This window comes from Octopus bimaculoides, chromosome 24 (genome assembly GCF_001194135.2).
Source record: "Octopus bimaculoides isolate UCB-OBI-ISO-001 chromosome 24, ASM119413v2, whole genome shotgun sequence".
Lineage (NCBI taxonomy): Eukaryota > Metazoa > Mollusca > Cephalopoda > Octopoda > Octopodidae > Octopus > Octopus bimaculoides.
In genome coordinates, this window is record NC_069004.1 from 15,357,714 (window position 1) to 15,369,566 (window position 11,853).

Here is an 11,853-nt window from a genome sequence, read left to right on the forward strand (position 1 = left end):
CTGCATTTTCTCCTACAGTGGATCCTCCACTTGAGCCAGTATTTTCTGTATTCTGACCCTGAGACATTGGGCTGTTGGCAAGCGGTCTCGACGTCCCTCCAGCACTGCTTCCACTAGTGTGACTGCCTAAGCCTTGCCGTTTTGTTACAGCCGAGGAACGTCGACCACTGAAATAAGACAGAAAAAAAAACAAATCTTTATTTCCAATAAAACGTTTTCAGATGTTTGAATAACTATTGAAACATTCAATCCTCAGAAAAGGAAAGGTTAGTATATAAAAAATTAAAAAAAGGCAAACCTGCTATCTTCAATTTAGCTTTTGTGCCTCTCCTCACCTAATGACTGAAAGAGTATGATTGTGAATGGAAGGATCTGGAATGGGGCTTCTTTGAAGGGTCTCTGGAATAACGTCAGACAGGAAGCATAAATCAGAAATCGAGATGTCTCTCCATTTTGAGCTGCTACTTCTCTGCACTGAGAGGTCACAGCTCCAGTACTACAAACATAGGATTAGAATGCCACAGGGAAGAACTGCAAGACGGTTTCTTCAAGCTGAGCCAACCAGCTGGGACCCAAGGAGTAGACTAAGAACAAGATGGTTGGAGAATATCTATAGTCTCAGCTGGTCAGGTTTAAGAATTCATTCAGGAAGTGTAATGATGGCTGCTTTTGATAGGAAACTATGGCGGAGGTAAGTGAGGACTGTATTCCCACAACCCTCCCTGGAAGAAGATAAGATATCATTATCATCATTTAATGTCCGTTTTCCATACTGGCATGGGTTGGACAGCTTGACAGGAATGGCCAAGGCCATCAGGTTCCATAGTCTGTTTTGGCTTGGTTTCTACAGCTGGATGCCCTTCCTAATGCCATCCTATTTTTATTCTAGCAATTACACTTTCTGTATAACCTCCTCACTGCTAAGTAGGTTACCTAGGTAGCAGAAATTAGTACCCCTGTGTATCTATGGTTTTTATGGCTCCCGTACATCTTCCACATAAAAACACTACTTTCTCCATTAATCATCTTACTATTCCACTGCACCTTGTGTGTACATAGCTTGTACTGGGTACACCCAATGGAATTTCTGCCTATAACCTTCCCACATATCGAGCAGGGCTATTTACCTGAAGGGTTTTGTCCAATTTCTTGCGTACTAGGACCTTGGTCTTTGCTAAGTTAACTACCAGAAACTTGGTTTTTGCTAAGTTCCAAGGAGAGGAATGACTGGTAGCACAAAAACAGGATTATATATGCAACTCTGCTCTCATAATTACAGCAGCTGAATAATACCATAGTTAGAAAAGTGATAGGTGACAGGAAGATGAGAAGGTGAAAGCTTGACAGGCACAGACATGTCTCCTTTATAAACAGTAGCTGAATGTTTGACATGACCATGATGAAAGAAGCTCAGTGTGTGTGTGTGCATATTCACACACACACACACACACACACACACACACACACACACACACGCACTGCAGTGCATAGCTGTATAGCTATTCAGAAAGTTATATATACAAAAGTTGTTAAGCATTTACTTTTTGGTGTCGAAATTTTTAGCGCACAAACTGAAACCTGGTCTCTGGCACAGAGTTGCAGCAGAACTGTGTTAGTGACCCGGTTTCAGTTGGCGTGGTAAAAATTTTGACCTCACCCTATCAGACACTCTCTCTTGCAGAGTGAGTGTACTGAGTGCTTTCTTTTCTTGGCACTGGCACCTGTGAGTAACAAGTAACTTGCAAGACAAAAAAGTTCCTTTGATTGATTAGCAGTGTAGTGAGAGGGAAATGGCTTTCATGGTAGGTGTTGAGAGGCCAAAGTATGAGATTATATATATATATATATATATATATATATATATATATATATAAAGAGAGAAAGACATACAGAAACAGGTGTCTTGCTATAGAGAAGATACATGGCAACTTATTATATAAGAGTAGGTGGGAGTAGCTGGAAAGAGAGATAAAGATGGTGGTGACAAGGTGTCAGAATATATTCCCAAGGTACAAGGTGAGAAGGAGAGAGAATTGGGGCAGAGGGTTCTGCTGAGTGAGTGGGTAAGTTCACGAAGGGTAGCAGTGAATGTAGTGACTAGAGAAGATGATCAGAAACAGAAGTAGCCTGAGGAGGTGATAAGTGGTAGTACAGAGAGGGCACAAAGTAGCAGAATAATCAAACTGTAGATAGAAGGAAAATACAGAGATGATGCATTAGAAGTGGATGTAGTGAGTGGGGAAACAAAGTGGAGGAGTGGAGCAGTTGGTGGCAGATTGCAGAAAGGAGTGAGTGATCAGTGAAAAATAAAGTGGGAACAGATGATACTGAGGAGGGAAGCGTGTCAAAAAAGAAGTGGTTCCAAGCAAAAGGATGATTGGTAACAAGAACAGGATGAAATATACAATTCTGATCTCATAGAATTACAGCAGCTGAATAGTGCCATAGTTAGAAGCGATGAGTGAGAGGAAGATGAGAAAGTTTGACAGGAACAGATATGGGTCTGAGGGCAGGGCCCAGTTCACAATGATTTTGGAACTTCAGTTTTGGTGTGAATTGCCAATCATACAGGTCTTTTGTCATATTCTCTATGATGCTCAACATCCTGAGATTAGCCTTCACTACTTTGCCTCATGTCTTCATGGACCTCCTCCTTCCACAGGTTCCATCCATGTTTAGTGATTGACAACTTTTACACAATTACCCTTTATCAATTGCATCACATGGCCATACAAGCGGTTTTCTCTCTTTCACACAAGATCCCTCTTCTGTCCACTTTTTCTCTCAACACATTTGTATTCCATCATTCATGCACACAGACACTACACATCAAACAGGACACAATATGCCACCAGGAATCAAATTCGAGACCTTACGATCATGGGCCAAATACTTCTAACCACTAAACCACATGCCTTTCAAAAATACACAACTCTAGGGGGTCCCTCTTTAGACCCATTGTCAATCAGAGACAGATCAGCATGTTATTTGCTGTTTTCTGGATTAATAATTTCGTCCTTTCAAATGTAACAACATGCACTTCGAAGAAGAAATCCCAAACATGCCAATCCCATTCTACCACAAGGTCACTTTGGATTGAGCCTAATTACAATGGTTCCAACAGACAAGGCAGTATTAGTTGTTAAAGCCAAAAATAATAGAAAAGCAAAAATACTGATGCCATCATAGAGATGTTAACACTATGCTTAACAATGATTACACTGAACTACTTTACCTTCCAAAATCTGATTGTGCTACCATCTTTCAGATATTTTAATATCGGAAGATTCTGTTTATTAACTATAACGCTTCATAATCATTAAATATGAATTCATACATAGGATTTGTAAGAAAATGAATTATAATCCAAGTCTTAAAAGATCCATCATGATGCCAGACATGCCTGCATTGCATGATCTCAACTAAAATCTATTCAAAGCAGTACACATTGCACATGTATACACAACATCCATAAATCTATACACACACATATATGCATCCATAAACCTATACAGTGAGACAAAGGACAACAATAAAAGCAACTTAAAATGAAAGTGAGGAGCACCATATATGGCTCACACTGTGTCTGCTCTCTAATAAAACAAAGCTCTTCTTGTCCAACCACATTGATATATCATAAACACTTTAAAATATAATAACAGATTTATGTAAACATTTTCCTTCCTGCTTCATTCAAACAAACAAAATGTATTCAAATCGCTACACTGGGGAGACAGAAATAACAGAGCAAAGTTAATGGGGTTAACATTTAATTTGTATTGTTTTAGAGAGGTAAAAACAAAAATTAAGTTCTATAGGAGAACTAAAATGTTTAGTATGGATCTAGGCAGTGAGTTTATGAAGATGAAACATTAAAACAATGTAGTATAGAGTTAAGTTTAGAGAATAAGACATACAAATATGACATATTTGAGCACAAAGAAATTGGGGACTCAGAGAATGTTGTGAAGTGTTACCTATCCAGTACATAGTCTTCTATTGGAGGCAATGTTAAATGCATGTGGCCCATCCATCTACATGTGTCAAGTACACTATGGTAGGTGTGAAACCAACTGTATGATGTAAAATATACATTTATATGAGTATGTTGTATGGGGTAGCTGCTAAAAGCTAAAAATAGTTTCAAGCTCTGAACACAGAACTCAAGTTTTGTGATGTACTCTTCAATAAGAGTCTGTAATGTCTAGCATTTGAACAGAGTCTACATTGGCCTGGGAGTGTGTCTTGTTCACAAAGGGAAATATATAGTTTATGTTACATATAGTTATTTACTGGTTAATTAGATTAATGCATATTCAAAGAGAGAGAGTAATATATCTTCACAATATTCATATATCATATAAACTTAACAAAACATTAATGAAGGCAAAAATTAACAAGATTGTATTAAATGTAATGTGTTACTTGATAGACATGAATAAAACAAACAAGTAAATAAAGGAGAAATAACCATAATTTGAGTTTGCTAAATTGGAAATTTATTCAAGATTTGAACCTTGAAAAATATTAATGATATCTTAGAATGTCTAGACACCAATTCAATAAATGTCAAAATAATTTAACCTTCTAATATAAAACAGTCCATTACAACAGGAGAAATATAAAACAGTCCATTACAACAGGAGAAATATAGCAACTGCACAAAACATGAGGAATTCAACTATGAAAAGTGTTATACAATTCAAAATAATTGGAATTCACATAATTTTACAACTGAGAAAACAATGCTCATGTAGGTTAACAAACATGAGCATTTTCCACAGACGTACAGATGATAAAAAAATAATAATTATAGCTAGTTTATTCCAAAATAAACAAATCAAATCCTTCAGCCTGTTGGATAATCAAAACTACAACACAAACAGATATGAAAACGAAAACATAATACAGCAAAGAAATATCTTACATTGCATTTAAGTGAAGAGAGGAACCAGTGTTGAGAAGAGTTCAAATAAACGGAAAACTCACCTACTGCTAGCACAGGATCCCGTCTTTTTGGCTTTGAGACCTGACTGGACGTTGTCCAACCTGTTTACCCCACTTCTTGAAGTAGATGATCTGTTTGGCACTCCACTCCTTGTTTTCTTAGATGATGCTTTTAATAGAGAAGCTTCTTTTCCACTGTTCAGATCTTGAATACAAGTCCTGATCTTTTTAGAAGGTATTGGGCGGACTTCGGCTGCAGCTGCCAAACTGTCTTCTTCAGTAGTAACAGCTGCAATTATTGTACCTGATGGACCAGCGTTGTTCAAGTGAAGTTCACTTGTTAAAGACGTTGGGTTGCTCTCTCTCTTTTTGGTCTGTTTCCTTTTCCCTCGGCTTTTTACCTGATTATCAAGTCGAATGCTTGAAGTGGGCAAAATTTCTGAATGGGAACCAGAACGCAAATTCTTTCGTGATCCTTGTTTTTTTATAGCTTTAGAATAACTAGAATCCACAGCTGATCCTGATCCACTTGGTTGTGGGAGGCTCTCTGAGCTCTCTAACTGAATAGGCAAAGGATTATCTACTTTAGTGGTACGAACAGGAATTTTTGACTTAATTCGTTTGGGTTTTGCACCAAAGCCACCACTGTCTATAGGGTTCTTGTAAGCATGTGCAGCCACAAAAAATTCTGACTCAGAAGCAGATTCCTCAATAGTTTCTTTGTTAAATCGTTTCCTGCTTTTCTGTACTTTGTCAGAAGAATCTGAAGTCTCTCTAGGGAAGCCTTTTGCAGTAGTTTTACCACCACTAAAATTAAGAGAAGATTAGTATTTAGATACAGCCCCACTGACAATGTAAAAAAGGAAACCAACAATGTGACATAAGAGTCCCTATTAACATGAAATACAAACATGTGCAGCCTAGAGAGGAGTTTCAGATTTTACTCTCTAAAACAATCAACTAGTAGCAATCAACTATTACTTCTAATCACCAGCATTGCTCTGATTACCAATATACCCTATCATACTAGAGCTTAAACTTATGTGTAAACCTAAGCAAAAGTAAGAATGAGTAAAGGTTTGCAGACATTATGCAAGTAAGTGTGTGTGTGTGTGTGTGTGTATGTGTGTGTGTGTGTGAGAGAGAGAGAGAGAGAGAGAGAGGGGAGGGTTATGGGTGAATGTCACAGAGTGTAGGTAAAAGAAAAGTTTTGGAGAGAGGGGATGCGAAGGCAAGAGATAGCTGTTTATGTGAGTTTGTCTGCAGATCTGTCATATATGCATGTATACATAGTTTTAGAAAAGAAAAATCAGTTGGTCTTCTCACCTTAATGACATCAATTTTATTTTCAAAGAACAAAAGCAACAAACACAAATATTTCTACAAATTAAATGGAATTTAATTTACAGAAACAACTATGGGTAAATTAAATTAGGTACAAACTTCAGGTATTAATTTTTATCCTAAAAGTAAATATCTTTCCTTTGTTAGGTTTGTGGTCCAACATTTAATAAAAACAGTTTCTAAAATTTTACTTTAAGGAATTTAGAAAAAAGCATTTAGTTTACAATCTACACATAAAAAAAGAACAATGAACCTAACCTGATTTTCTTTCAGTCTGTGAAAGATCCTAAACTTAAGCTTAAATAGAACTTGAAAAATTTTGCCTTCATTAGGAGGCTATGCAAGATCAGTAAGAAAGTTGACATGTTTGTGTTAAATAGTACTTACATCTCATAAAAATAAAACAAATTAAAACTAGAAAGCCTCATATTTTAGATAAGAGAACAATAACAGTTCTTTTACTGGTTTCATTCACTGATTTGTGATCATTCTGAGAAACAGTTTTGTTTTCCTGTATCTGATTATATCAACACCAGTTTTTAGCTGGTGATATTTTAACACGGTGACTAGGACAAAGATTCAACTTAGAACATGAAGGTACATAACAAAATGCCACAAGGTATTTTCTCTGACATTCAACAGACACGGTCATCTATTACTCTAGGCTTTCATTTTGTTCTTCCTAATTACTTTAAAATTAGACTATGAGCCATTTCAGCACTTTGTTCTTGTTACTATAAAAACCATTGCAAGCACTACTTTTAAAAATATATAACCTGGAAACTTTACAGGTTTACAAATTACAAGAGATAAACAAGATTAGGGTTCAACTTTAAAGTATTGTTTTTTGTATGTTTCTATAACAAGAGACAAGATTTATCAAATCAATAAATCATCGCAAATATTGTAGCTCTAAAAAAACATCTAAGTAGTATAAGAGGATTAAAGCTGAATTATCAATATGAAAGGAAGCTGTTACTGAAAAGGAAGGCTTCTATAACTATATATCATTTCATAAACAAAATTGTCAAGAGCAACTATCAAGGTTATTCTAGGACAGGGATTAAAAACTAGTACAGGTAACACTTTTCTAGGAATTGCACTTTGTTGAAAATGATAGTATTTCCAATATGTTGTTTGGATACACAAATGAAATTTATCATACATTAAGGAATCCATCTTAGGTCCATCATAAATCTAAAAGTGGGCAAATATTTTAAACCAGTTTAACTCACTGTGATTATATTGAAGTTAGCAACATAGTTATGTAGTGGCTCTCTTTTTCTTTCTTTTCTTCTATTTCCACATTAGCAACATGCAGATGTTATGAGTGGCAGCAACATTAGATATAATATAGTGGTGGTTCTATTGTCTTTTATGGGCAGACTGCCAGTGAAGATCTAAGTTCATTTCTTTCGTAAGACAGATGCCATTCTCAATTCAAAACAACAAAATCCTTCACAACATATTCCATGCACATATCTATTGCAAACAATTCTTATAAATAAATGACAGCAATTTTGTTGGCTCAAATGTAAATTGATACATTTTTCTCTATACATATTTTTTGTTGTTAAATACTCTGAATTTCTCAAAATTCTGCAAAAGGATATTTGGATTTACCTGGGATATGTATTCTACTAACATTTACTGGTATCTGATTGTTGAACATTCATAACCAAATTCTTTTAATACTGAGTGCTTTATTGATAACTGCCAGGACTTTTTAATCCAATTTTTTCTTCTAATTATATATAGATATATAATTTTATTTCATATGACCACTATCATCAACATGCTCAAGTTAAGATTAAGAGCAAAACATTACTTATGTAACGAGAAACTGTATTACATCACCTGAAAAGATGCTTCTGCACCGTGGGATGCACCATAATTCATTGTCTAGTTTCCCATCCGTGAGGGAGCAATGCAGGATGTGTCAAAACGAGCATTGTGATAAAGTTTCTGGTATACTCTATCTTCCATTGTTTCTACTATACATATATATAAAAAAAAAAGAGTAAAACTAACCAACTCTTGTACTCATTGGTCATTAGAAACTGCCCTCTAAAAGTTATTTGCACACATCCAGTGCAATATTTCTATTTCTTTTATGTTAAAATTAAAATGGCACACATATCTTTTCACAAATAATTTGGCATAATTCTTTTTCCATTGTAGTACAAGATGGTGCTAAAATTTTAGCCACAAGTAGTTGCTTTTGATGCCCTTTGTATTTTTCTAGCACAAAACACTAAAAATTTAAGCAGAATTGAATCTACTTTATCAAGGCAAACAGACCATTATGTTTCATCTAATAACAATGACTACAACTAAACTGGAATTTTCGCTATCTAAAATGTCTCAAAGTGAATTTTTTGCTCAAGTTTAAAACATTCAAAATAGGTGCATAAAATAATCAGAAAATATTACCCAAAATAAGCATCAAAAGTTTTCAGCTTCAAATGCAGTTATTGGTGATAAATATACTCTACGTTCTTCGACCGCTTCATAATTAGTAACAGAAATAAAAACAACTAAATGTAAAATATTAAAATTTTTTTAAAAAGCACTCAACCCACTGAGATAAAAAGAAAGAGTAACAAAAAAGAAAAATCTTATCTCTTCACAGGCAATATAAGTCTTTGCCAACATGATGTGTCTTAAGAACGACCAACAAAACATGCTCTAAAACTGAACAAAAATTATTGTCTGTTATAGTTATAAATGCTTGTTATAATTAAAAAGATAAAGTTTCAGTCATTCAGTAAGTCAAGCACATCAATGTTTTTCAATCCATTTCACTTGCATCAGCAACACTTCCAGAAGAAAAGCAAAAATATTACAACTTAACATTGGAACCCGAGGAAGGCTCTATGTTGTAATAAAGATAAAACACACACACAAAATCCTAATAGAATGATGAAACAGAAATAGAAAAGCAAACTTATGTAAGTAAGCATTGTAACAGTTCAGAAAAGGCCTTCAAATTGACTCCTGCCAATACAGACAGACCACTGCCAGTTTCCACACATTTTAGTGATTATATTTCAAAGAAAAAATACTGTCCATAGTGTATCACATTAGACATTAATATGAACAGCTGAAAGGGTGCAAGTGAACTCATTGCCTCTCCTATATAAAAGTGTCTATAGCAGCACCACTCAGTACACCGGTTTCAACCAAAACTGGTGCAAGTAAGTATCCTATGCTATAACTCAGTGATTCCTAATGTAGGGCATAGGCTACCACTAGTGGGGCTTGGGAAGATTGTTGTGAGGCATGGGATCCTTTTTTTTTTCTTTTAAAGTGAAATATGGAACCGTGAAAATCTTTTTTTCACAGAAAACCTACTACACCTATACTCAGCCTAACCAAACCAATCCCTCCAGCCAAGCATACTGCCTGAAAACTGTTTGCAATAATATAGTGCTATTCTAATGATCTTGTGTGGATATTTCTTTAAGGAAAGTATATGGTTGTGAAATATTAAAAATAAAACTTTTTTCCAACCACTGGTGGGGCATACATCATTTTTCTGAAAAGTTAAAGTGGGGCCTGGGGAGAAAATAAGGTGAGAGACGCTACTATAACTAGATAAGTGTGCTGGGTTTGTGAGACATGGTTGATAGTTATCCTACAAAGTATATCCAAATAAAAAATTCCCAAATAGACTCCCAAATGTAGTTGGATGGTATACTATGCCAACTTATAACATCTCTGATAGCTATGTCAAATAGGAAATGTACTGTTTTAGCATTTCTTTGGATCACATCTGCCAGGTGAAGAGGGACTCCACATCTAGGCAACTCAGGATCACTACAATCATCATCGAGGTCCAGACTCCAGAGAGGTCTCACAGATGCTATTGCAAAGTAGCAAAATCAATGAAGAGGCAGCAGTTATGAGTAATAAATCTAACCAGATTGGTAGTAGGTACATGTACTAGAGCTTGTTTCTGAGAGTGGGAGTGCTCATCACGTCACCAATCAGCTACTGCCCACCTCAATCCAGACATCCTCTGGTCAATAATCTGCTGATCCACCATTGTCTGCTGCTTCAGTGGGTGCTTGGTGCTTAGAATTTATCACTAAACAAACCTCACAAAACACAGAGAACAAAGAATAAACCAGCAATCATAGAACTAGCCACTTGGAATGTTAGGACCGTGTGTCCTGGCCTCTTTGATGACCTACAAATCAAAAAGATTAGGAAAACATTTATCAATTCTGAGCTGAAGAAACTGGAAATTGACTTATTTCTAGTGATTCCAGAGACCACATAGAGGTATCCTTTGTTGGCTTGTAATGAAGTTGTTACTATTGAAGGTGAATAAATAGGATCAGAAAGGTCAGGAAAATAGCTGGAATGTCATTAGGAGCTGTACATAAATTGCACAATGCTGAACATGTTTTGGATTATCATATATATATAGAAGATAATTAGAACTGTGTGTGTGTGTGTGTGTGTGTGTGTGTGTGTGTGTGTGTGTGTGTGTGTGTGTGTGTGTGTAGGCATGTGGCCAGTGATCAGGGTGTTGCACTCAAAATCACTGGATCATGGGTTCAATTCTCAGACCAGGCAGTATGTTGTGTTCTTGAGCAAGACACTTCGTTTCACAGTGCTCCAGTCCACACAACTGTAAATGTGTAAGCCCTACGATGGAACAGCCTTCCAACCAGGGATGAATGATGGCCTGCACACTAAGCCAGCGGAGTGGCATCATTCAAAAGCTAAAACAATGCAAAGTGCATTGCGACCAGCAACATATAACAACATCTGATAGTCTTGCAAGTTATTTGGTGATCCTGCCAATGTCAAGTAAAAAGCATCCAGTCCACATTGTGAAATGTGTTGACATTTGGAAGGGCATCCAGCTGTAAAAACCATGCCAAAATTGACCTTGCCTGTGATGGTGCCATGTAAAAAGCACTCAGTCTACTTTGTAGGGTGGTTAGTGTTAGGAAAGGCATTCAGTCGTAAAAACCATGCCAAAACAGACACAGTAGCCTAGTGTAGTCTTCTACCTGGTTGGCTGCTGTCAAACTGCCCAACCCATGCCAACAAGCAAGGCAGATGTTAAACAATTATGATGATTATATATATAGTTCTCTTTTTCCTCCTTCCACTTACCACTACCTTCTCACTTTCTCTTGGTCTCTTCCCCAGCATAACACCCCACAGCTAATCAAAGAAGCAGTACAAGAGACTAGTGGATTGGTTTCTGGCAAGGCAGATTCTCTGAAAAACCCCACCTGCATGACATTGGTTTTGCTGTCAGAAATAGCCTGCTGCTCATAATAGTTCCTCCTTCCAATATTCCAGAGAACATGTTTCCTTCTGCCTTTCAGCATTATCATCTAATCATTTTCAATATTTATGCTCCTCAAGAAACAAAAGAACAGTTTTATGAAGATCTCAGCACTGTCAGCAGCAAGATACCAGAATCCAACATCATTCAGCAATATAATTTCAAATCTAGAATCAGATTGTACCACAACTCTTAACTAATTTTTTTCTGGGATACTTTGGCACTGGCAAAGAAAAAAAAAGCCAGAAATT

At 36.2% G+C, this 11,853-nt stretch overlaps 1 protein-coding gene across 1 annotated transcript in view; it reads right to left on the minus strand.

The window, feature by feature from the left end:
- LOC106882225 (E3 ubiquitin-protein ligase TRIP12) overlaps positions 1 to 11,645 on the minus strand; it is a 74,906-nt gene extending 63,261 nt beyond the window's left edge. Inside the window, exons 1-3 of the mRNA XM_014932823.1 lie at positions 11,431 to 11,645; positions 10,397 to 10,483; positions 4,990 to 5,754 (exon numbers count right to left, since the gene is read on the minus strand). Of these exons, the coding sequence (XP_014788309.1) occupies positions 4,990 to 5,754; positions 10,397 to 10,483; positions 11,431 to 11,645 (1,067 nt within the window). The remainder of the gene's footprint in view (positions 1 to 4,989; positions 5,755 to 10,396; positions 10,484 to 11,430) is intronic.
- Positions 11,646 to 11,853: the final 208 nt, after the last annotated feature.